At 36.5% G+C, this 27,686-nt stretch overlaps 1 protein-coding gene across 2 annotated transcripts; it reads right to left on the bottom strand.

Moving 5' to 3' along the window:
• Positions 1-1,713: 1,713 nt before the first annotated feature.
• On the bottom strand, positions 1,714-27,686 carry ppl (glycine cleavage system H protein, mitochondrial). Of its 2 annotated transcripts, XM_090382756.1 has the most exons (5): positions 27,499-27,686; positions 9,387-9,466; positions 7,044-7,107; positions 6,270-6,401; positions 1,714-1,916 (listed from the first exon to the last, which is right to left on the bottom strand). In XM_090382756.1, the coding sequence occupies exons 1-5, from the start codon at positions 27,626-27,628 to the stop codon at positions 1,819-1,821; spliced, it is 504 nt and encodes a 167-aa protein (XP_090238882.1). In that variant the 5' UTR covers positions 27,629-27,686; the 3' UTR covers positions 1,714-1,818. The 2 variants fall into 2 exon arrangements, with proteins under 2 accessions (XP_090238882.1, XP_090238883.1); XM_090382757.1 differs by lacking the exon at positions 6,270-6,401.

Here is a 27,686-nt window from a genome sequence, read left to right on the forward strand (position 1 = left end):
AAAATTTTAGATAAGAAAATACAAATTATATGCTTCTCTCCTCATACAGGTAACTATTCAGTTGACCTTTGAACAAGTTGGTCAAGTTATTCCATTGCTGGAACAAGTTGACCTGCAAGGGCAACTTGTTTCAGCAATCAGTGACTCACTAGCTAACAGAAAAAACTTCCTGCAATCTAATCTAAACCTCAACTCCTGTAATTTGAATTTATGACCCTTAGTTCTAGAATTCTCACTGTTATCCTCATTATAAACCCCAATTGGTTCACCTCTGAAGTGCCTGGTTGCCAAGCCATAATCAGTCTTTCCTCATACAGTCCTGCTGATCTCACCATTCAAGTTGTCAGTCTTTGGACCCTTTCAAGAAGCTCAATTGTTGTTTGTTTGTTATTTGGTTTTTAGGAGCATTAGCAACTAAGGCCACATTGCTCCGGGATATGCAGTGGTCATTCCCTGACCTTTCTGCATCTTCCGTATTTGGTGGTGACGGGCTCTAACCCTGGTCTAATCAAGAAGCGTGTGCTACGCACTGCTGCTCCTTCCCACCTGGCTACGGAGGCGCTTTCAGACAAGGTCTCCATACTTGAATGCAGTATTCCAAATGTGCTCTTACTTTACATTTACTGCACATTATGCAATAATTTGCATATGTAACTCTAAGGTGGTAGATCACTTTCTTATTGGATACTATGAATTTGCATGCCAGGATGCCTATTAATATCAAATATTTGACATTGTTCACAATAAAATATTCATGAAAACATTGTTCTGTTAATTTTGTCAAGCAGTGTAGGTGCTCTGAACGCATTATATAAATCAACAGTTTTTAGTCACTAATGCTTCTACAAAACATGCACTAAATAAAAAAGTAGTCATTTACTTCATGTATCTTTTTATGTCATCTCTAAATAAACATTAGCTTTCATTTTACTTCACAATACTACCTACAAGAAACAAAATCATCACTGCATGTTTAAATACATCAAATAGTCACTTCAAAAACTACTGCTTTCATATCCAGATTTTCCACTATTTTATCCACCCCTGTACATAAACTACATATAGATCATAGCATCTGCATAAAATGAATATTATGAGATTTGTTAAAAAAAATTTCTATAAATTTAGCTGGTAAATTAAGAACTTACATAACAAAGAATTTATTTTAAAACAACATTTGGATTATAGTTAATCACAAAATACAGCCTTTAAAATATCAAATCTTATTAATTAGAACTTAATAATTGACATCTTAATGACTGTAGAACGTTATCTAATAAAGCCAAGGAATTAAAAATAATTTTTAATTCCTTGGCTGGTGTTGGTCTTTAATTATTGCAGTATGGAATTTCCCAGCCCCATAGGCCTGTTTGAAGTTATCTAATAAAGAACAGAAAAATTACTTTTTCATCTCTAAAATCTGAAGCTTATTTGAACAAATGTGAAAAAACAGCATCATCCAGAAGAAAGTTAAATTCATATTTATATAAATTGATTTAGGTCAAATTTAATGAACCCAGTTACAGGACAAGTAGCAGGTATGTTAAGTTATCAGGTCTGTAATGCATCCTATTCCTTAGATACAAACAAAATTCACAACTTAGCTGACAATGACAATTTAATATTTCACAATATTACAAATAACTTCAAAATGTACCACATAAGTAGGTCTTAGGATACCTGTGGGAAAAAAAAAAAAAAAAAAAAGCCATCTTCAGCACATTATCTTATTTCTGTCAATTACTAGAAATTGAGACTAGTTTTTGCCACCTTCTGTCCCCAGCAGAAAGATGTAGCAATGTATGAAATATATACAAATCAATCCTCCAGTGATTTAAGATATTTTTCATAAGCATCTTCGTTCATTAAGGAGTCCAGCTCTTTTGGATTAGATAATTTTAATCGAAACAACCAACCTGAAAAAAATAAAACTTTTTATTAAATTTCAAAAGGTAAAAACAGACTCCAAGGTTTATTAATTATTATCCTCAGGAGAAAAAGAGAATTTCCTACAGAGGCACATTCAATTAACTATAAATCACATTAGACATCAACATTTAAGAGCCTCTTTCGGATTGTTCGTCAGAAACAACTGATTTAAAAAATAACTGTACAAGTGTAGGTTTCTATAATTCTCAGAATTTAATTACATACTAATTTTAAATCTCAGGAAATTAATTTGGGTTACCAATTATTTACAATCTTGTATAAGCTGAAATAGGCCTCTCTGCCTTTTATAAATATAAACAAATTATATAAACAACCAGGTGGCAATCAACATTATATTAATTTCCTAAGATTCAAATTAAATGTTACATTTTCTTTTTATCAGCTTTGCTGAGAATGAAATCTCAAAGCAAGTTCAAAACACTAACACTGATTGCAGTTTTATTTAATTTAGCTAACTGTGAATGTGCCTTTGAGTAGGAAATTTTCTGGCTAACCAATGGTAACACTGTTTATCAATTGACAATTGTATTAATTAGCCAGCACTTGTAGTCCTGTTAGTTTCTCATTAAGTTGTTTAGAAATGCTACTTAAATTGAATTGTTTGGCTATATTGAGTACTGCAGTGATAAGTTATTGCTAAACAATTTAATGTTTATTGATTGTTACTATGTAATGCCCTTCACAACTATCAGTCTAATTATGACAGAAATTGCATCATATACAATTTGACTGCCACCTATGTAACTGAAGGTAATCCACTGAAAAGCAGAAATATTTCATGTCTGAATATAATAAGTAAGTAAGTAAGTAAGTTTATTTTAGTGATATAGCTGCGACTGCAATCGTACAGACATTAGTTAACTTTGAATGTGCAGGAATATGGAAGTTCCTACCTCAAACTACATTTTCTTTTGTATTTTGCAAATGCAATAAAAAAAAAAAGTTAATTTGACAGAATGCACCAGATCAACTGTTCATAATTTTCTTATTGCATTGGTAAATACATGTAATTTGTAAAATAATAGTTTGGGAAGCTTACTGGCAACAAATCAGGAATGACGGCAACTCCCACCTACAGCCAGGATATTTCTGAACCAAATCAACTAATAGAAGTATACCAGGATTAGGAACAATAACTTATTCAGGAATTTTCACTTCAGCAGGTTGATTTCCCCCTCCCCCCTGATTTCTCAGATTTTTTTTTTTTTTTTTTTTGTGTGAAGTAAAAGATGAACACAAAAGAATTGTACCCAATTACAGGACCCAGCTGACTGTTGGCAAGTCAACAAATCTATTTTGTACTGTATAATCTTAACTAACATTGCTATTCTCCATGAAATACCAAACAAAGCCGCCACAATTTACTGATTAAAATAGTTCCTCCCAGATCAAAAGCCAACCAATTGGTTGGCTTTTGATCTGACACCCAAAAAAGTTTTCAGAAATTTATCTAAACAGTATTACAACAAAATATACAAATGATAAAAAACAGATTAATATACATTTGTGCTTTTCACTTTCTTTTAGTTATTGTTGATTGATCTCTACCTAAATACAAATTGTCATTCATTACATTGAATGTTTTGTAGAGCCAGGTTTGGCAAGTGAGCAGGGGTCCTGTAGTAGTATTAAAGAAAAAGATGAAGAACGTAGTGTATTAAAAAAAAAAAAAAAAACGGGGGGGGGGGGGGGATTTTTATTTAGCCAGTCATTGTGATCACTTTTACGAATTGAATTTTAATTCTATTAAACAGCAAGCGATTCTAATTAGAGAAAATAGGAGGAATATTATCCACAGGTTATAAAAGTAAAGATATATTAAGCACATATTTACCCTTTATTACCTTACCAATTAAAAAATTAATGATACGTGAAATTCGGAAGAATATACGTGATAGTCGGAATAATTAATACGTGCTGTAATATGTACATACTAACTGAACTAGACATTTCTGCTCACTGACATTTATGGGTGGGGGTTAAAATTTAAAACAGTAAAAAGATAAGCAATCAATAACAAAAAAAAAAGGCACACACAACACGTGCAAGTAAGAATGGAGTAACGAGTTACAAAGCTTTAAAAATAGGAATGAAGAGAAGATTCTGAAATTTTTTTTTTATATGATTGAAGATTCCATGGAATTGTAAACACATTTTACCATGATAACCCACAGAATTCCAGCTGTCAGTATTATCGCAAATTCAATAAGATCGAGTTTACTATCCGTTTATGATAGATTGCACTAACAGAAAAGCCCAATAAACAGGTGACTGCTAATTGTTTTTATTGTTTTATGGTTGTGACCTCCAGAAATCTGACCGAACTACGCGGTACGGTCGGAGACAATCGTAGGGTAATCTCCAGTGCTGCGGTCTCCTGCCCCGATTAAATGGCATTTTGTCCCAATTAAGCGAAGTAAACCCTGGCTATTTTCTCAATTGGGTTCTGTTTTTTAAGATTTGTCCCAAATAAACGGCTGCCCCGATTAACCAGTGGCCCAAATAACCGGAATCCACTGTACTTTGTGCCAGAAGTTGGCACAGAGAAAATTCTTTTATCCAGTTCCTTAATTTAAATGCGGGTCAGGGGAGGAGATGATCCCTGTTTAGTTAGCTGATGAAAAATACTTCCATCAAGTTCCTCATATTGATAATGCCCAATCCACAGTTTAAATTGTCTCTTGCTATGAGAATACTTCTCTATATACCAATAATAGTCCTTGTACCTGTTCCAAGCAGCAGACAAATTTGTGAAATGAGGTCTCAAAACCAGCCATCAACACTTGAAATGCAGCTTAACTAATGATTTAAGTTGGCCAACTATAAAGTAGTGACAGTGTGGTGGAAAATAGTGCAATTTTATTTAACCATAAAAAGCAGTACTACAGGTCTTCAATACACTCTTATGTGGATAGAATTAATGATACACAACATGATACAGAATGCTGTAAAAGTATTCTGTCCGTAGATTTGTGTATCATCCTGCACATGAAACTTTTGTCCTTTAAAGAATCTTTGGTGAATGGAACGAAGGGTTGTTCTTAGAAGAAAGGCCTAAGTTCTGAAAATTGCAGTGTCTGGAGATTAGGCACCTGCAAGGTGATCTGATTGAGGTATACAAGGCTTTGAATGGTTAGAGCAAGCTCAGTGCTAATGGGATTCTTTCTCTTGCCCAGATTAATTGCCTGAGGGTGCATAAATTCAAGTTGAGAAAAGACAGTTGTGGAATAGATATGCAGAAATTTGCCTTTAGCCAGTGGGTGGTTGACAGTTGGAACAAATTTCCATCTGTCGTTGTGGAAGTTGATAGGTTAAATAAGTTCAAGGCAGAACTAGACAAACATTTGGGGTAAATGGATGGGTGAAATAGGAAGGGGGTTTGGGGGGGCTGATGCTGTATGAGCTTGTTTTCTTGCATCATCTGCCTCTGCTAATGCTAACTTCAATATAGAGACATATTTTGAATCAGCCAGAAAGAGATAGCAGTTACATATGTTAGAATGAAATACCAGGTACAGAACAAAGAATTGATTCATCTCAGAAAAGATGATGGGGTGGGCCTCTTCAGTATTTATTAAAACCTCACAATTAGCAATACATGCTGGTATAAAGGTAAAGAGTCATACAGTTGGAAGATCATGTCAGGCATCCATAATTTGTGCCAATTGCTGATGGGCCCAAGAGATGCTAGGACATGGCATACCAGTCTTAGTCTACCATAAATAACTGCTGGCTACAACACAGAGTGAAAATGCAAGACTGGCTGTCAAATCTTCCTGGAACAGTTGTTTTAACTTGTGGCACACCACGCTGTGGTATTCTCTACCTATGGTGGATGGTTTGAACCTCTGACAGTGACAACACCATACATGCTTCTGGGACACCACTAAGTGGTGTCCCAGATGCTGGAAGAAAAAAAAAAAAAACCTGTGTGATGAGGACATGTACACAGACGTGCCTCTGCAAATAGTCTTCCAATGATTTTTATGGTAATTGGATGTTACATGGCATCGAATGGTAACAGCATAGCCTACCAGAACCTGCCCTGATTACAAGATGCTTGCATTGTGTGGATTCTTTTGTCCACAGCATACTATTGCTTTCCTCTAAGCACTACATCCAACAATGACAAATTGTTGCAGCATCGTAGCCATTCTTGTAATATGTGAATTTAACAGCTAATAAGACAGGGTGGGGTGAAATGCCAGCAAACTTTGTATATTCAGATATCTGTAGCACTAAAGAATAATAAAAATATTAAAGTAAATTTTAAAAATTTGTATTTTAAGATATTAAAAATAAAGTAAATTTCTGTTTACCTTTCTCATAAGGTGATGTATTAAGAAGTGAAGGAGTCTGTTCTAGTTCTGAGTTGCATTCAGTAACACTTCCAGATATAGGACTGATTATGTCACTAGCTGCCTTTACACTTTCTATTACTCCACACTCCTCTTTATGATGGGGGGGGAAACAAAGTTTAGTTAATATCACACACAAACTGAATGTAATAAGCAAGATATTCAGGCTAAGCTATCAATACAAAGCAGTCAAGGATTACTATATTTCTTCAAAATTATAGATATGAAAAAAAAAAAAAAAAACCAAGATGATATTATTATTCAGATATATAAAAATGTCAAGCAAAGAAACCCCCTACTTCTGAAATGAATGCAAACTGATTTTATTTGAAGTTTAAAAAAAAAAAAAAAAAGTTGCATGATGTTCAGTATGCTTGTTTAACTGTTAACAGCTGGCTGAGTGCAGTTGCGTTGTCTCCTCACATTATAACTGTTATATTTGTCTTTATTTTTGTTTCTAATAAACTTGATTTTGGTTTATTTCTGAAGATCTGAAATTAAAAAATCTTTGTAAGTTTTTAGATTAAAATGAAGATGGGGAATGACTGTCCCATTGAGGAGAAAGTAATTGATTACGCAAAATTTTAATTTAGAAATTATAAAATCTAAGTGATAATACTTTAATAGAACCACTGTGTGTGTGTGTGTGTGTGTGTGTGTGTGTGTGTGTGTGTGTGTGTGTGTGTGTGTGTGTGTGTGTGTGTGTGTGTTGAAGAAAAAGAAACCTGTACTTACCATTTTGTGTAACTACAGTGTCCACAGCAGGAAGCTGTACAAAAACAACTTCTCCTAAAGCATCCTGCAAATATAGTAGTTATATTTAAAAGATCTATTGACTCAACAGGGTGATAATTTTTACAATAAAATTAGATCACTTAGTTGTAGTAACAACACTTTACATTAGTCACATTAAATGTGACTCTGTCTTCCTACAGTACTAACTTAATACTAGGGCTTACAATACCAGTCAAAATCTTAATACTGGTATTTCGGTATTTTTAATTTATGAAACCGGGATACCGGTATTCCAAAAACAAACATTTTTCTCAATAAATTTTGATGACAATTAGGTACAATAAAGTCCTCGCCACAATTAGGTACAATAAAGTAAGGGAAAAAAAACAAGTACTGTAATTACTTGAATTCATGTTTTAAATAAACTTTTATTGCAATAATAAATATTCTGAAAAAAGTCATTAAAATACAATTCTAAAAACAAAAAAAATACATATTGTTACTGCAAAGTTTAGTTATGTTTAAGCATCCACACTACCTGTCTGAATAAAGTGAGCCCTTGAGAAACATAAGCAATCAATAGTATGATCATTTAAAATGGATCTAATTTTGGTACATACAGTATTTGATTAACAGCAGAAAACACCCTTTCAGATTCTATTTTGGTATTTTTTAATTCTATTTTGCTATTTTGGTAACTGAGATAATCGTAGACGATATCAGTCCATATTTTCTAGGCTTTGAACTTTTTTAGCAAAAATAGTTAAGTATTTCATTAATTTCCGACTCAAGTTCATCTTTTAAAATCTCACTGGAGTCAAGCAATTTCTTATTTTGGAAAGAATTTGCGGAACACTGATGTTCTGTTCCATGTTGGTCTTCCATGGTTGAATTACATTCATCATTTTCTGAAGGAGAAAAACGTTTTATTAAGCTAAGTATAATTTTCACTATAGTATCTTTACTGAGTCTGGGAGAGAGCAAAGAGTGTAGTTAAGGAATTCTTCACGTATATAAATGCAAAGAACAGAAGGACAAATCACATTGGACCTTTATGTAATGGACAAGGGACAGTATTAGATACCATAGCTTAAGTGCAGATGAACTTAACAGTTACTTTGCATCGATATTTATATAAAAAACCCTTTGTGTCAATGAGATATTATGGAAGTGAAGTTGAAAAAATGTAATTAATGATGTTGAAATTTCAAATGATTATTTAATGAGAACTTTCGTGCCTACAGGCGAGTAAGGCTCCTGTGGTTGATGGCATATACCCTATAATCTTAAAGGAAGCGGCAAGTGAGTGCATTGAACCATTAAGGCTAGTTATGACAGCATCACTGGACAGGAGAGATCCCATTGGATTGGTGTAAATTGGAACATGAAGGCGGTTCTAGGAGTGTAATGGGAAATTACCGACCGGCCAGTCTAACTTGAGTAGTAGGGAAATCATGGAGGCAATGATCAAGGATGGAATTCAGGATCATTTAGATGGAAATGGATTTTTTCTGTAGGATACATAGCATGGTTTTGTAAAAGGAAATCATGTTTAATTAATCTGGTTATATTAAACATGAGTGGTTACTTTATAAGTTGAAGCAGTCTGGAATCATAGGGAAAATCCTTAGATGGATAGTACGATGGCTTGAGGGCACCAGGCAGAGGGTTGTGTTAAAGGGTATTCCTCAGATTGTGTTATGTAAGAAGCGGGGTTCCCCAAGGATCCATATTGGGAACACTGTTATCTTAAATGACATCTATGAAGGGATAGAGGGCGTGAGGTCTAAACTTGCAGATGATGTAAAGATCAGTAGAGTAGTTAATGATCACCACCAAGCAGAGCTTCTTCAGAGTGACCGAGATAGACTTCCGGGATGGTCAGAAAAGTGGCAGCTGTGCTTTAATTCAGCAAAAATGCAAGGTCTTATACCTGGGGAACAGCAACCCCAAATCCCAGGGGCTCACATCTGGTGAGTATGGGCTTGGCACACCCAGGGTTCTGAGCTCTCTCTCTCTCCCATGATTTATCAAACATTTGCTAGTAGAGATAATGATGTCATAATCACATAAAGGTGCTTTTATAACCTTTGTGATTAAATTTAAACAATTATATATTTTTTAAAATTAATACTGAAAAACCAGTATTTTTGTATCAATACCGGTATTTCAATACTGGAAAAAAATGACTGGGATCCTGGTATTCGAGATCCCGGTATTGTAAGCCCTACTTAATACTGTGTGGAAAATTCAGTAAATTTTATATATATATATTGAGATGCTTTAGTACAGTCAAACCCAGAGGGAAAAAAAAGTTAATATTTAATATTACCAGACTCCTACCTGTGCATAATTTGATACCCCTACTGTGGCATTTTCTCCTTCAGCTAAAACCCATTCATGTTGATCCGAATATCTCCTGGCTAAACAAGAATGAGAAATAAAAAAAATTGCATGTAGGCAGCACTTTTAATAGAAACTAAAGTCATATCCAGTCTGTAGAACAATCTACAATCTGTAGATTGTAGATGTTTTGAGATTTATCAATAATAAAAGTACTGGTAAAAGCATCACTATTGCTACTATTTGAGGATTGAGTTAGGATAAGAACAATCACAATATGATACATCTCAAGAATCTAACTTTTGCTAATATACTTTAATATCAAATTTAAAAAAAAAAAAAAACTGAACTCTGTATCGAAATAAGGGTCTGGGACCCCAAGTTTATCAGAGGAACTGGCTCCTGATGCTTTCAGCATACTGCCCCCAGAACACAATCCAAATGTTGCAATGAACTGCCTATTTTTTCTCAAAATTTACAGCAGGAGTATCGTTTCTTAGCAAGTGTAGTTATTCTATTTAGAGTGTGATTGGCAAAGGGTTAATAAAACTAAAGCATCTGCTATCAACTTAAGGTTTCAGTGATACCTGCATAACAAAACTACAGGGTGTATTCAGTTTAAGAAATAAAATTAAGAAATATTCCCTGAAAAATCATAAACTGTATACAGGGCAGGATGAACAAGTAAGTCTGGAGTGTACATTTAATTGGGTAAGGCCCACTGTAGCTGTGCCAGATGAATACAGCTGCAGGAAGATCAACTGTGGCTTATAGGCACCTCCATAGCCAGGTGGGAAGGAGCAGCAGTGCGTAGCACACGCTTCTTGATTAGACTGGGGTTCGAGCCCGTCACCACCAAATACAGAGGACGCGGAAAGGTCAGGGAATGACCACCGCGTATTCCCGGAGCAATATGGCCTTAGCGGCTAATGTTTCTAAAAACCAAATAACAACAACAACTGTGGCTTATATACAGGAGTGGACACATAACTGTCAGTTTGTCTCTTTGAATAGCTGATGAAAAGGTGATACTTGACATTATGAAACTCCACCACACACTAAGTGATCATTTTAAATGAGAGCCCATTTAAAAGTAATGTTCTTTATGACACGATCTGTCACAAAAAATGTTGAATGTCATTACTGTCATGATCACAGTATAACCAAACACTATGGCATACACAGAAACACTACCTACAGTGTGTAGTATTTGGAAACATTGCTTTTCAATTCTTCCAGTGTATGCAGAATTACTGTCTTTGACAGCCCACAAAACTAAGTCCAATAGCAGAAAATCTAGTGAGCATGGTGGACATATTCATTTTGGAATTATGCAATCTCCAAACACTGAAAATTCCAGAAATCCATTACTGCACAATTAGGAAAAATTCAATTACATTGAACCAAATTACATGCACATTAGCATTAGTAGAGGCATATGATGCAAGAAAGCAAGCTTATGCAGCATCAGCCAAAAAAAAAAAAACTTCCACTTCATCCCTCCGTTCGTTCGAAATACCTGTCCAGCTGAGCCTAAAATTTATTTAGGCTATCAACTTCCACAACAAAGGATGGAAGTCTGTTCCACCAACCAACCGCTGGCTAAAGGCAAATTTCCGCACATCTATCCTACATCTATCTTTCCTCAATCTGAATTTATGCCCTCTCAGGTGATTATTCTGAGCAAAAGAAAGAATCCCATCGGCATTGAGCATGCTCAAACCATTCAAGGCTTTATACACCTCTATCAGATCACCTCGCCGGTGCCTAGTCTCCAGACGCTGTAATATGCAAAACTTAAGCCTTTCTTCCATTCACTAATCTTGTTGCCTTCTCTGTACTCGTTCCAGCAGCTCTACATCCTTCTTGAAATGAGGCCTCCAGACCTGTATACAATACTCAAGGTGTGGCCTGACCATTGCCTTATACAAGGGAATGATCACCTCCTTATCCTGCTAGAAAAATTCCTGTATATCATTGACAAGACACCATGAGCTACTCTTGCAGCCCATCTGCACTGCTCAGAGAACTTCATATCTGCCTGCACAATTACCCCCAGGTCCTTTTCATCCTCTACCACTGTCAGTGTAGTACCACAGAGTTGATACGTTGAGTGACATCTGTCATGTACAATTACTGATAGCATACTGACTTTTACTGATGCATGCATTTCTTCAATTTGTAATACTCTGGCTTTATGCAGTGGGCATTCCTGTTATCAACGAGCTGGCATCCAATTGCATGCGTTTGTGGGTTTTTCAGTTTGCATTTTGCTCACCAGCAGGTAACAGGAGTTATGATTTCAAAAATTAAAAATATGTTCTAAATATACAAAATGAGTTTTTCAGTTGTGTTCAGAAAACATTCAAAATAGGAGGGCTGTTCAATAAATTTAGAATGATAATTTTTTTTTTTTTTCATGGCATAATTTTATTAATCATCCATATTTTGACTTTCGTTTTCAAAGTAGTCCCCACTGAAACAGACTTACTCCAAAGTTTCTGCCATTCTTCAAAAATTTTGTGGTGGAAGCCATTTTTTGAGAATTGCCTCCAATGTCTTTAACAACTTGGTCTGACTACTGGAAACATTTTTTTTTCACAGCCCCTTCTTTAACTTAGTCAATAAAAAAAAATAAAAAATTGCAGGTTGCAAGGTCAAGACTGTAGGGTGGATGAGGAACACATTTGACATTAATGCTGGCTAAGTACTCAATGACAGTATGAGCCATGTGAGGTCTTGCATTGTCATGGTGCAACAGCCACCCACCTGCATGAAGTTGCAGTTGTTTGCAATTAATGCAATTTCACAAGGTGTACAGTACAATTCTGTAGTAACGTCCCATAACAATCATATGACATGGCACAACATGCTGATAAACTATTCCTTGAATGTCCAAAAGAGATGACCATAACTTGTCCTACAGAAGCCACAACATTTGCTTTTTTCAGTGTTGGCAATGATGTAGACTTCCAAACAGGGCTTTGTTCCCTACTCTCTGGGTCAAAATGATGAAACAATGAAGTCATGTCTCACCCGTTATTATCACCTTGTGCAGAACTTCAGTAACCATCCGTTGCAGCTCCTGACAAACCTTCATGTAAACTTGCTGTTGCTCAGGTGTGGACAGTCTTGGAACCCAATCATGCATAAACGTGTCATGGAGAATTCAGTATGTGCTTCCTACTGATATTCTGAACATCTCTGCCAGTTGCCTTACTGTTATGCAACAATCTTCTCTCACGATTACAGAAGCAACATTTGTGATTTCTGTGGTGACAGCAGTGGTTAGTGCTCCAGACTGCCAATATTTGTGATTGAATGACATCCTTCTTTCTTTAAACATTGTAAACCACATGCAAGCTATGCTACATGGAAGCATAGATTTATCATATGCCTCTTAACATTTCATATGCTTCAGCTGATGTTTTCTGGAGACAGAAACAAAATTTGAGAGCAGCATAAACTTGACCAACCACCAAGGTCACACCCTGTGCACAAGTCAACTGCACAGTTGCTATGTGATGCAGCTTGGTTTGGTCTTAAATTCCACAGCTCAACTAGAAATAGTAAGCAGTACGGTTGTTCATAAAAACAAATATGTATATGACCATTCTCTATTGAACAGCCCTCATAAAGGTGGCATCTAAAACATGAACAACTAAGTATTATATTTTTGCTGATTTTACAAATGCACAAGTGTGTACAATGTGAACATATGCACAGAGGAAGGTCAATACTTTGCAGGGCTGGCGAAGGGTTAATCTCCTTCCTCAGTGAGGTGTCCCAGTTAATGAACTATGTCAATGTACCAAAGTGATTACAGTTTCTCTGAAAAAGATGGACCCAACCATCTTTGATAGATCACTGCACACCATAACCTAATCTTCACAGGGTGTAGGGGAGAGTTTCATGTTATATGGCATTTCCTCTACACCACAGTGAGATATTCTGAGAGTTTACATACCCAGTTAGATGAAACCAAGCCTCATCGGAGAAGAAAATTAATGTCCAAGGGTCTTTGTCCACTTTTTCCAGTAACCATCCACAGAGCTTCATTTTACACAGTGTGATAGCAAAAGTTGCTACGTAGCATGCATTTGGTATAGAAACAGCTGTGATTTGCTCACTGCTGCATGGCAACTATAAGACATTCCCTTTTGGTGTACAAGCCCCCATAGCAACTTATTTGGATTGCTGTCAAACTCTCCCTAAAGTGTGTACCTGCAAACATGACTCAACGTTCAGTCTCCCACCCCCAAACAGTTTCAAAATCTTCCATATCACAAATTTTCATATACCCAGTTAGATGAAACTGAGTATGTATACAACGTTGAAATTGCCTACAAAAATTACTAAGTGATTATTTTAGGCAATCATAAAAATCGCTTAACAACCATTGTGAGGTAACATTCCACCATAAAAACATACCTCTCTATGCTGAATGTCATGTTCAATTACTGCTTGCACGCACTATGCTTAGAAGACAAGTTGTCTAACCTAAACATAAAGACACCTGGGATAGATCAGATCTATTCAAATACATTAAGAAAGGCCACAAAGGAGATAAGCAAACTGTTAGCCATAATTATATGAGCATCCTTGAATTCAGAAAGTGATCCCTATGGACTTTGAATTAGAGATAAATGTATCCCTAATTCACAAAGGGTAATTAAAGAGTAACATGATTAATTACAGAAATATTACCTTGAATTCTGCTCCAGGGAAAATAATGGACTCGGTGGTTCAAGAAGTAATGTAGGACTAGCTAGAGAGAAATGCAGTTATTCTGCAGTTGCAGCATGATTTTTTAAAGGGACAATCTTGTCCATCCTGATTGGATGCTATGATGCATCCAATGAACTGAATTGAAATGCATCCAAGGAACTGAATTCAAAAATAAATCTGACATCATATAATTAGGTTTCAGAAAGTTTTTGGCATAAAAGACTGCTGTACAAATTGGAGCAGTGTGGCATCAAGAGCAAGTTTCTTCTATGGAAGAAAGGTTGGTTGAGTGGAAGGAGATAGGGTGGTTATTAATGAGCACTGCACTTCTTGGACTACTGTTAATTAGTGGACCTCCCCAGGGTTCAGTGCTGGGATCATTGTTATTCTTAATATTTATTAATGATAAATATTAAAAGGACATATTTGTTGTTATTTGTTTTTTTTTTTTTTAGGAGCATTAGCAACTAAGGCCATATTGCTCCAGAAATATGCGGTGGTCATTCCCTGACCTTTCCGCATCCTCCGTATTTGGTGGTGACGGGATCGAACCCCGGCCTAATCAAGAAGTGTGTGTTATGCACTACTGCTCCTTCCCACCTGGCTACGGAGGCGCCAAAAGGACATATCAGGCTTAATGTTGAAGTTTGCAGATGATGATAAGATGCAGGGTGGTTAATCAAAGTGATTAGAGTTAGGCTACTGCAACAAAATCTACAAAAATTAGGCAGATGGGATGAGAAGGGTGAATGAAGTTCAACACTAACAAATGCAAGGTATTTCATATGGATAGCAGTAATCACAGTTTAACGTACAAACTGTGTGGTACCACACTAAGGGTAGTGGAGAATGAAAACAAGTAGGTGGTAATTGTGCAGTCAGATATGAAGTTCTCTCAGCAATGCAAACAAGCTGCCAGGACAGCTTCATGGGGTTTAATCGATGAAGAAATTTTTATAACAGAGATAAGGAGGTGATTATCCTGTTGTATAAGGCAATGGTTAGGCCACATCTTAAGTACTGCACAGAGGTCTGGAAGCCCTGTTTTTGGAGGGATGCAAATCTGTTGGAATGGGTGCAGAGAAGTTCAATGAGATTAGTAAGGGGGAGTAAAAGGATGCCCTTACCATGAAAGGCTTCAGTTCTACAAATTGTAGCTTCTGGAGACTAGGGACCTGCAGGAATATCTGACTGAGGTATTTAAGGCTTTGAATAGATTGAGTAAGCCTAGTGTTGATGGAATCCATCTTTCTCAGAAAATGCAATGAGAAGAAAAATTCAAATTGAAAGATGGTTGCAGAATAGATGTGTGAAGTTTGCCTTTAACCAATGGGTGGCTGATTGCTGGGACAAGCTTCCATCTGTTGTTGTAGAAGTGGATAGTTTGAATAAATTCAAGGAAGAAATATACAAACTAGTGGAGGGGATGGATAGTTGAAATAGGAATTTTTTTATTTATCTTTTTGGTTGAAGCTTACTTTCTTGCAACATTTGCCACTATTAAACTAACTCCACTCTTCATAGTATACAGGGCACTGACGCTCTTTAAAAATTACAGCTGTGAATTACAGGCTCCAAAAAAGCGATAAGTGTTTGCCTTTTTATTTAGCTAATTGTTAATTTTATATTGTGCTTTATATGTAGTCTTATAGTTACGCTGATTATTTTTATTTTTAATTTAGATAAAGAGTTTTTGTAGATTACTACTTAATATACGTAAAACCGTTATTTCGTTCGAATCTTGCAGCCATTGTTTTTGTATAGAGTAGTAGGCAATTCAAATTTTTAATTGTGGTAACTAGGTAGCTCTAACGTATAATTATATAGCGTAATATGCATCACTGCATTTAGAATTATACAGTATTAGATAGCGTAGTATTGACAATTAATTAAATTTATTGATCTTATTAATTTAAAATATCATGCTCCAGACTAGAGCAGCAAAGCAACGAGCACAAAGTGGCAGGAGTGCTGTGACTCAGGAGAACTGAGGGGGGGGGGGTTGATTCTACAATGCGTCACAGCCTAAAAAAATGTGCAACTTGTAAATTGTTTGCCAAACTCTCTGGAACAGAACATGATCGAGCCAAGGAGGATGTATTTGTGTGTGCCAGTGCAGAGAGTGTCTAGAAATTAGGCATCAACTCAGCATTCTACTAGGCGTCTAGGAGAGCTTGAGGTGTACGGTAGATGCCCTCGAAGAAATTATTTTGAGGGGCCCGTCAAGCTCTCAGCTGCCCAACTCAATGCCAGAGCTCACTTCTGGGCATCAGACAACACAGCGGCAATCTCCAAGGCAGAATGCGCTGGTCCCAAAGGAACTAGTTATTGTTGGTGACTCTATTGTCAGGGATATGGGGATTATATTGTGTAAAAAGGATAGATGGAATAGGACCAGGGTATGTCTGCCAGGGGCAAAAGTTGATGAAGCTGTAAAGAATATGTCCTCTTTTAAGGGAACAAAAGGTGATATTGTTGTACGCGTTGGCACCAATGACATTAAGAGTAGGAAATCTGCAGATTTACTTAACAAGTACATGTCAATGTTGCAAAAAAGTCGTGAGTCAGGGTTAAATTTGAAAGTGTCTGCAATTCTGCCCAGACATAAGAGGGAGTACATTATGAGAGCCTGTCAATCAATTTGGCCCTGAAGGGAATGTGCAAGGCTCAAGGGGTAGAATTTTTTTCAGCGTGGTCTGTGCTTGTTAACAGGAGAGACTGCTTCTACAGGGATGAGATACACTTAAATAGAAAGGGTGCAAGAATATTTGCTGATGCTATCGAGGCAGTGTTTGGTGGGTTGGAAAACTGCTGGCTTGGGGGATTCACAGACTAAAAGGTTAAAAGTAGCCGCAGGCAGAGGTGAAGGTGATTCTTGCACAACTTCTATTAGAATAAGTAGCGACCTGGAGCGAGGGGGCTGGGGGTTTCAGGGACATGGCAGTCATCGTGAAACAGGTGGGTATATGGGATGTGTCAGGGTAACTAGGAATAAAAATAGGTGCATGTGCTAGGAATAAAAATAGGTGCATGTATACCAATGCTAGAAGTATAGTAAATAAATTTGATGAATTTGAAGTGTTGATTAAGACATCAAAGGCGGATATTGTTGGGATATCGGAGGCGTGGTGTCACACTGATATTAGGAATGCAGAATTGGAATTTGGGGAGTACACTGTGTACATAAAGGATAGGAAGGGAGGAGGTGTCATGTTGTTAATTAAGAAAAACAAAATCAAAAGAAGTGCATCCAGCTGATATAGATGAACAGTGCTGTTGAGTCAGTTTGGTGTGACATAAGCACTGCGAAAGCAAAAATAAGAGTAGGAGTGTGTTATAGGCCTAATGACTCGAATGAGTACAATGAACAATTCTACAGAGAAATAGAGTGGGCTAGTTAATCAGAATGTCTTATAATGGGGGATTTTAACTTCCCAGACATTGACTGGAACTTGTGGGTTGGTCACTCACACACTAGTAAGACTTTTGTGGATTTATTGGATGATTGTTTTCTGCAGCAGCATGTTCAAGAGGCAACCTGAATGTAATACTCTTGATCTGGTTATCAGCAGTGATCATTCGTGTATTAAGAATTTGCAGATAAAGGAACCACTAGGTGGCAGTGATCACAATGTACTGATTTGGGATTTACTTAAAGATATAATTACCATCAGTGGTAAAGGAAAGGGTTTTTGCTTCCGTAAAGGTGAGTACAGTGGTCTCAGACAGTTTTTAAATTCTGTACAGTGGGATCAACTGACGATGTTACCAACAATAAATTCTAAGTGGGAAGAGTTCAAGGAATTAATCGTGGAAGCTACAAAAGGTTTCATACCTATTAAGAAATATTGTTCAAGGTTTAGGCCTAAATGGTTACCAAATGAACTAATGAGGCTCGTGACAGAGAAGAAAAATGCATGGAATGCATATAAATTATCAAGCGACTCAGAAGCCTATGGCAGATATAAGCTAGCCTGTAATCAGGTCACAAAGGAGGTTAGGCAGGCGAAGGCAGTTTACGAAAAATCTTTGGCAAAGGATGCTAAGAAAAACAGCAAGAATTTCGTTACTTATATAAACTAAAAGGAAGGGGATGAATTTGATTGGTCCACTTGATATTGATGGTTCGACTGTTGTTGTTCCTGCTCAGATAGCAAACAAACTGAATGAGTATTTTGCATCTACTTTCACACATGAGGAGTTATTAAGGTTTGAAAATTGCAGAAGGTTATCAAATTGTAATAATGCAGAAGGTTATCAGACTATTGTAATAACTGAGAGCAAAGTAGAGACGAAATTGTTGAAGTTAAACGTAAGAAAGGCATGGGTGGATGGGATCTATCTTGTTATATTAAAGGAGGCTGCAAAGCAACTAAGCAAACCCTTAGCCATAATTATGAGAGCATCCTTGGACTCATGGGAGGTCCCCACAGACTGGAGATGTGCAAATGTATCCCCAATTCACAAAGGGGGGATCGAAGGGTGAAATGAGTAATTACAGACCAGTTAGTTTAACTTCTGTTCCGGGTTCTTCTGCAAGATCATCTAGACAAGACTGCAGCAATAATTCAGACACAGCATGGGTTTGTTAAGTGAAAGTCTTGTCTGACAAATTTGATAGGATATTATGATGTGGTTACAAAGGATCTGGATGCAAAAAATAATTTTGATATCATATATTTGGATTTCAGGAAAGTTTTTGACACTGCTGTGCATGGAAGACTATTGTACTAATTGGAACAGAATGGTATTAAGGGTAAGTTGCTACAATGGATAAAAGGATGGTTAAGTGGGAGAAGACAGAGGGTGGTAATCAATGGGTGCTGCTCTTCGTGGACTAATGTTATTAGTGGACTCCCACAGGGTTCGGTGTTGGGTCCACTGTTTTGTATATTTATCAATGATATTGATGAAGGTATATCAGGCTTAGTGCCAAAGTTTGCAGATGATACATAGGTTGGCAGGGTTGTTAATGACAGTAATGGCAGTGTGCTACTACTACAACAGGATCTAGAAAATTTGGGCAGATGGGCTAAGAATTGGCAACTGAAGTTTAACCTTGAAAATTGCAAAGTACTGCATATGGGTAGAAGTAACCCCAGAGAAATGTAACAACTGTGTGGTACTACACTTAAGGTGATAGAAAATGAAAAATACCTGGCAGTAATTGTGCAGTCAGATATGAAGTTTTCTGAGCAATGCAGACAGGCTGCCAGGGCGGATTATGGGGTTTTGTAAATGATAATATATAGGAATTTTGCTAGCAGGGAGAAGGTGATGGTCAGGCCACGCCTTGAGTACTGCGTGCAGGTCTGAAGGCCTCATTTTAGGAAGCATGTAGATTTGCTTGAGCGTGTACAGAGAAGGACAACAAGATTGGTGAGGGAAATGAAGGGATCCTCTTACCAAGAGAGGCTTAAGTTCTGCAAATTGCAGTTGCTGGAGACTAGGCACCTGTGCAGTGATCTGATTGAGGTGTATAAGGCCTTGAATGGGTTGAGCACGCTGAATTCTAATGGGATCCTTCCACTTGTTCAGATTACGGGGGCATAAATTCAAATTAACTCAGTCTAAGGGGACATAAATTCAAATTAAGAAAAGACAGATGTAGAATAGATGTGTGGAAATTTGCCTTTAGCCAGCAGGTGGTTAATTGCTGGAACAAACTTCCATCTGTCGTTGTGGAAGTTGATAGGTTAAATAAATTTAAGGAGGAACTGGACAGGCATTTGGAGTGAATGGTGCGATTTTTTTTTTTTTGGCTGATGCTGCATAAACTCATACACTTGCTTTCTTGCATCACATGCCACTACTACTACTATTACAGCATTAGAAGCAGTCAAATGATGCAAGCAGGGGTGTTCCTAGAGTATGTGGTGCCCGGGTTGAAATTTGGCACCCGGGCACCACATACTCTAGAAATGAAATTTGGCACCCAGTAAATTTTTTAATATGTGTATGTAAGTTTCAGGTTTTCAGATGGCCCTTGTACATTGGCACCTGGGTGCAGTGCACCCCTTGCATCCTCAGAATGGCCCACCCCTGGATGCAAGAAAGCAAGCTTAAAGCACCAACAAGAAGAATAAAAAAACTTTCTGGGGGGGGAAACAAGTTCTCATGTTAATTATGATAGGCTAGCCTGGCTAAGTGCTGTGTATACAGGGTGTAATGCCAGTACACTAAATGTATTATTTTTTGCATATCAGGAGAATTGCAAGGATTAGAAAATTGTTAGTAAAACAAATTCAAAATCCTTTAAGCTTCAATTTTTATTCACACTTTTATATATATAATTACAGCATAAAATGTGCTACATAATTGACTACTACTTCACTGACAGGGGATTCAGAGGTAATTCAAGTTCAACCCCCCTGCTTAATTTTCAGCAGATTTCTAGCACCTCTTCTGATATGAAAGGAATGTTCCTGTTTACGTTCATTAGTGCTACAAACCTAACCCTGATGACTCACTCTAGCTGACTCTTAGTTAATGGAGGGGGCTCAGAGGGCCCACCCATCCCATAGAGCAATTCCAATGATGTGGTTGCCACAGTCTCTTCTATCCAACATAAGAGTACATTAAAATTTGAAAATTACAGAGTCTGGAGACTAGGCATCGGCGAGGTGATCTGATAGAGGTGTATAAGGCTTTGAATGGCTTGAGCATGCTCAATGCCGATGGGATTCTTCCTCTTGCTCAGAATAATCACCTGAGAGGACATAAATTCAAATTCAGGAAGGACGGATGTCGGATAGATGTGCGGAAATTTGCCTTTAGCCAGCGGGCAGTTGGTTTGTGGAATAGACTTCCATCACTTGTTGTTGAAGTTGATAGCCTAAACAAATTTAAGGCTCAGCTGGACAGGTATTTCGAACGAACGGAGGGGTGAAATGGGAGTAGTGGTTGTGTTTTTTTTTTTTTTTTTTTTTTGGCTGATGCTGAATAAGCTTGCTTTCTTGCATCATATGCCTCTACTAATGCTAATTTGGGACTAAATATTATGCTTCTAAATCCACCTATCCATCCCACTCCTACCATTTGTCTAGTTCTTTGAATTTATTCAAACTGCCCACCTCTAAAAATCTGTTTTAACAATCAACCACCCACTGGCTGAAGGCAAACTTCTACATATATATATATCCTGCAACCATCCTCAATTTAAATTATGCCCCTTCACATGTGTAGTCTGAGCAAGAGGAAGAAGGCCATCACTACTGGAATTGCTCAATCCATTCAAACTCTTAAAAACCCACAATCAGATCATATCACAGGCATGTGGTCTCCAAACACTCCAATTTGCAGAAATGGAAGCCTTTCTTGGTAAGACCACCCTTTTGTTCCCTCTCTGCACCCATTGCAGCAGATCTACATCCATCCCAAAATGAGGCCTCACGCACTGAAGATGTGGCTTGACCACCATCTTATAATATGGGATAATTGCCTCTTTATACCTGTACATTAATAACAAAGCTCCATGAGATGCTCTGGCAGCCGGCCTTCACTGCTCAGATAACTATATCTGACTGCACAATTACCCAGGTCTTTCTCATTTACACTACCTAAGTGTAGTGCTACACATAGGCAGTACCTTGCATTTGTCAATATTAAACTTCAATTGCCATTTCTCAGCCCATCTGCCTAATTTTTATAGAACTTGCTACAGTAGCTTACCTTTATTACTGTCATTAATGATCTGACAACTTTTGTACTATCTTCAATACTTGGACATTAAGCCTGATATACCTTCATCAATATCATTAATAAACAATGGGCCCAACTGCACTAATAATATTAGTTCACAAAAAACATGTCTGTTAATAACTAATTTTCCAACTTCTCCCACTCAACCATAGTTTTATCCATAGCAGAAACTTGCCCTTAATATCACAATGCTCCAATTTGCAACAGTACCAAAAGTTTTCCCAAAATCCAAATATATGTCAAAATTATTTTTTGCATCAAGTTCCTTAGTTACTGCATCATAGTATCCAATCAGATTTGTCACGCAATCTCTCCTTTCATGACGAATAAATGTACTTAGTTGAGAAGCATTTAAATGCTTCTCAACTAAGAGCATAACTCCCTTCTGTGTTTTTTCTGTACAGTGTACTCCTCATATTCAAATTCTGTCTGAATGTTTCCACTATCCCTACATCTTTGATGACTTGATCAGTATTTGAAATTCATCCCAAGTGCTTCTAGCATTAGTGTACATTCAAATATACATGGACCTTCTTACTCTTATTACCCTAACACAGCGTATGTCTTTACTTGTTCCATGATGAACAGCAGCAGGTATTGAAATCTGACACTTTTTTCAGGCTGCATATGACAGTACAAGCTGTGCAATAATCACTTTTGCCTCTGCCTGTGTTAATCTGTTAGCACATGTAGTAGTAATAGAGGCATGTGAGCTTATGTGCATCAGCAAAAAAAAAAAAAAATTCACACAGCCATTCCCTCTAAAAGTTTGTCCAGTTTCTCCTTGAATTTATTTAAGCTATCAACTTCCACAATGATAGATGAAAGTTTGTTCCAGCAATTAACCACCCACTGGCTAAAGGTTTGTAATCTGAGCAAGCGGAAGAATCCCATCAGAATTCAGCATGCTCAACCCATTCAAGGCCATATACACCTCAGTCAGATCACCTCGCAGGTGCCGCACCTAGTTTCCAGCCACTGCAATTTGCAGAACTTTAGCCTTTCTTGGTAAGAGGACCCCTTCGTTCCCCTCACCAATCTTGTTGCCCTTCTCTGTACATGCTCAAGCAACTCTACATCCTTCCTAAAATGAGGCCTCCAGACCTGTACACAGTACTCAAGGTGTGGCCTGACCTATTGCCTTATACAAAGGGTTAATCACCTCCTTTTCCCTGCTAGCAATCCCCCCCCCGTGCCAGTAGTTTTTCAACCCACCTAACACTGCCTCAATAGCATTAACAAATATCCTTGCAACCCTTTTATTCACATGCATTTCACTCATGTAAAAACAGTCTCTCCTGTTAACAAGCACAGACTGTGCTGAGAAAAGGTTCATCCCATGAGCCTTGCACAGTAAAGGACAAGGTCTGCAACATGTACTCCCTCTCCTATCATGTATTGGAAGACACTTTCAAATTTAATCTTGTGACTTTTTCCCAACACTGTCCTGTACTTGTTAATTCCTCATATCCCCTACTCTTAATATCTTTAGTACTAATGTGTACAACAGTATCATACCTTTTGTGTTCTTAAAAGATGATATCTGCTCCACAACATCATTTGACCCCAGGGGCTCACATCTGGCGAGTATGGACTTGGCACACCCAAGGTCCTGAGCTGGATATCATCATTCTCCCTCTCTGTCTTTGTGTGTGTGTGTAATTCAGAAATTTTTTTTTGGCTGGTGCAGCATAAGCCTCGGGCTTCCCTGCACTACATGGCTAATAATAATATAATAATAAATCTTTGTGCTCTTCGAAGACATACTCTGGTCCTAGTTCACCTATCTTTTAGCATAATATATTTCTCGTTTCCCTAACAACAGTCATTGACAACCCTCCTAACAATAACTAGCTCCTGTGGAACACTTTCTGCCTCAGGATTTCATATGAAGGCAGGTAGTCTTTCACATAACCTTTTTATATAGTTTCATTATTAGAGCATTGCTGGTGGCCAGGATAGAGGGGGGAATGGGACTGATGGAAAGATTTCCACATAACAAAGACAATCCATAATATCACTGAGATCTCAATTGAAGTCCCTTGTCTTGTATGAAAAGTATCTTGGTATTGACTGTACCCAGAAGTTCTGTATGATTGCTGGCTACTAACTATGAGTATGTAACTATGTAATAAAAGACAAAACTGTCCTTCAGTACATAGTTTGGAGGTGAGTGCCCAATGAAACTGAAGACATTAGTCACAACCTCAGCCTAATTGTAGAAAGGAGTGAGGAGTCATATGGATAATGTGCAGGTTTTGCACACATCCCACAATAAGTTCCTTACCAATGATTTACTGCAGGAGGTAATCCCCTTGTTGTCCTTGAAAGAGAGAGAGAGAGAGAAGTTAGAGCTCATACCTGTGGAAATTTCTACTATCCAAGTCATTGATAGGGCACTTCTACTTCACAATCAGCACATAAATTTATTGGAGGAGCATGATAATAACTTTTGACAAGAGGATGCTATAAAGCAAGGTTGTAACTTATGAGTACTATAGACATATAGTTGTATAATAAGCAAAAAAAGCCATTCAAAGCTTTTGGCACATTTGTTTTTTGTAATTTTATTGCTTCTTTAATATTAAAGAAAAGTAAAATAGTATTTTTACTTTAAAATTTTGCACCTATATAGTATTCTAAAAAAAAAAAAAAAAAAAAAAGTACCATCTGGGAAGATTGCTTGATGCCAAATTTCCAGGTAAACATCTCCCCCACCTTAAGTGGGAATTATTAGAGCACAATACCACCCATTCACATGTTTCAGTTTATAGTCTTGTGCAATCTTTAATTAATTTGTGGTTCCTTCAATTTGCAAAGTTAATCACCCACAATATTTTATTACAAAAAAAAGAAAATTACTAAACAGGAACCTAGAATATAGCATTTGAAATATTTAAGCAGGCTTTGATTAGCCTTTATTTTAAAAATTGTTATCAGAGGATTTTTAATAAGGCAATTAAGTTACTGTTAAAAACAATCTCAAAGAAGAAAATCAAAAAAAGCTTAAAAATATAATCAGAATAATAAATTCACACTTTTCAATATAAATGGTTCCTGTAATATTTAGTCCAATATTCTGTATTTATTTCTTGTGCACTGAATGAGAAAATAACTTTAAAAAACCAAAACGTACATGCATATTACCACACACTCCTAAAAAATAAAAAATCTATCAAACAAATAATGGATTTCAGCGGGCTTTTTTTTTTTTTTTTTTTTGTAAAAATACAGAAGAATATTAAATAGGCATTGCAATACAAGAAAAAAAAAATTAAAATAATCAGATTCATATGTACACAAAAAAGTAGTGGAATGCTCTTTTTTTGTGTACATATGAATCTGATTATTTTAATTTTTTTTTTCTTGTATTGCAATGCCTATTTAATATTTTTCTGTATTTTTACAAAAAATAAAAAAAAAAAGCCCGCTGAAATCCATTATTTGTTTGATATTGCTGTCTTGATACCCTTACAAATACATTTATGTAGGATAATTTTTATCTCATGCAAGTACTGAAATCAAGTTTTTTGATTATTGCCTAATGATTAATAATAATTGCTGGAGGAACCAAAAGTCGGGACAAGTAAACTAGTGTTAGTCATCTAGTTTACTTAGCATGACCAACTAGTTTATCTGTCCTGACTTTTATTTATAATATATATATATATATATATATATATATATATATATATTTTTTTTTTTTTTTTTTTTGTAAAACAGATAAAATTACTAGTCAGAAAAGATTAATCCCATCAGAAATGATTTAACATTACATTTGCCTGAGAATATTCAAATTCAATAGACATAGCATAAAATGGTACCTGTCATGACAAATTAAAATTTAAAAACAAAATTAGCAGTGAATATCTGCAATATACAAATGCAAAATTCACTGCCAATTTTGTTTTTGAATTTTAATTTGTTGTGATAGGTACCATTTTATGCTATGTCTAGTGAATTTATATATATATATATATATATATATATATATATATATATATATATATATATATCTTATCTCTTATTTCTTTAATGGTGCATGTAAGCCAGAGTGTAAGGGTATAATCTAGCTTAATGGAAAACATCCAAAGAGGATAAAAATTATAAACCAAATATTTAAATTTTGCAAAAAAGTGAACTCTTATATGAATTACTTAGATTTTCCAGGTATATTTATTTATTCTCCAACTTTTTTGTCTTATATTTTTCATTTTGTTGCTATGCCACTGAGCTCCTTTCAGCACTGCTCAGGCACACTTACACTTCTGCTTTCTTATTATGATAACCATCTGAGATAGCTAGCAGTTTTCTTAACAACTCCTTATCGGAAGCATCAATAAGTACCAAGTACATATCACCTTTGTTTATAATGTCATATAACAGCAATAAACTGCCTTGGAGCCACTTATTAGCTTTTTCATTCAATAAAAGAAAGAAAACATTTAAAATGACAAAATAAATGTTCCTGTATCTTTTTTTCCTTAAATTTCTTTGGAAATGATTCCCTTAATCCATTCAAATTTTGACATTGTTATTATACTAACATCCTTTACTAATTATCTACATTTGGATGAAGCAAAGAGATAGAAACAGAACTTGAAAATGTGTTCTTAACTTTTAATATCTATTGCCGCAACCCAAGTAGTATTTTAATATCAAAACATTTACCATACCTGTATAGTACGTTCTGAAGGTCAGTTTGTCTGTTTTGTAGGTTTAAAAACAGATTGCAAGAATTTTCACACAAAAAATTCTTGCAACCTCCATCTAAGATCAACTAACTTTACAGCACCACACAGATTTCCCAATTATCATATGAATAAGAACCTGCAACTCTGACTGCACATTGCATTCTGAGTCCACGAATGCATTTCTTTGAAGAGTTTCCATCTATGCAAATCAGAACATAATTGGACTTCCCTAGCAGAGACAGAAAATATAATTTAAAGCAGGGATTTGCATCAAAGCAGTAGTCTAATTGCAACAGGAACCCCTTGCACTGGAGCTATTTTATCCCCCTTTGTTTTTGCACTCAAATTCAGTTTTCTAAAAGCATTTCACAATGCTTTTAGAGCAAAGTTTCGCCACATTCTCTCTATTAAAAAGAAGCGAATTCACTATTGAATATAACCCCATCCCTTATAAAAAATTAATATGAATTATTACTAAATATCCTTTTTAAAAACCACGCGACATTAGACACTAAGCCGCCTTGATTCTTTCCCCCCCCCACGGGGGAACACCTGACAATACGATGTCTCTACTTATTCCCGTATTTCCAAATTGCTTAACTCTATACTACCCTAAAAATATGCACACCCCTACAGATTTCTACAAATCGCTATGAAAAACAAATCCCGTTTGGCACTATTATCTCCTACGCCAACTGCTGGGATCACGACATTCCCAGTACCAATGGCCTTGCCGGGACAAACTCTTGTACTTTGTTCCATAATTCTCGAAGATGCATAACCAAACGTACGATTGCACTAGAAGGGAGAAAGGAGTGAGTTCAGTTTATTTTGGTATTCGCGAGGCACGACAGTATTCTGATTTCATTTCTTTGTTTGTTGTTCAACATGTGATCGCCCGAAGTCACCTTAGTCCAATAAAACGAGGAATACAACAACGCGGGAAATTAAGATTACGCAATTTTAATATTCACACTACTTTTACTTACCGGAATGGACGCAGGCCGATATCGTAACCTGACGAGTATAAATCCGATTACAAATAACACGTCGAACTTTTAAAAACGATGGCGTATTATTGGACACTCCACGTACGAATGCCCGAAAAACGCAAGCCATTTTCCAGGTTGAGGAGATACTTATTGCGAGAGACCAACACCACGTGTCTGAATGAGAT

The sequence above is a fragment of the Mastigoproctus giganteus genome, chromosome 10 (assembly GCF_048544385.1).
Source record: "Mastigoproctus giganteus isolate SK-2022 chromosome 10, ASM4854438v1, whole genome shotgun sequence".
Classification (NCBI taxonomy): Eukaryota; Metazoa; Arthropoda; class Arachnida; order Uropygi; family Thelyphonidae; genus Mastigoproctus; species Mastigoproctus giganteus.

What these genes read in the sequence shown, in the direction of transcription:
- ppl (XM_090382756.1), bottom strand. Translation starts at nt 27,628, where the DNA reads ATGGCTTGCGTTTTTCGGGCATTCGTACGTGGAGTGTCCAATAATACG. An exon ending in ATCGGCCTGCGTCCATTCCG is followed by an intron (nt 9,467 to 27,498) that starts GTAAGTAAAAGT and finishes ATTCTTGTTTAG; the next exon opens with CCAGGAGATATTCGGATCAA. An exon ending in GGGTATCAAATTATGCACAG is followed by an intron (nt 7,108 to 9,386) that starts GTAGGAGTCTGG and finishes CTATATTTGCAG; the next exon opens with GATGCTTTAGGAGAAGTTGT.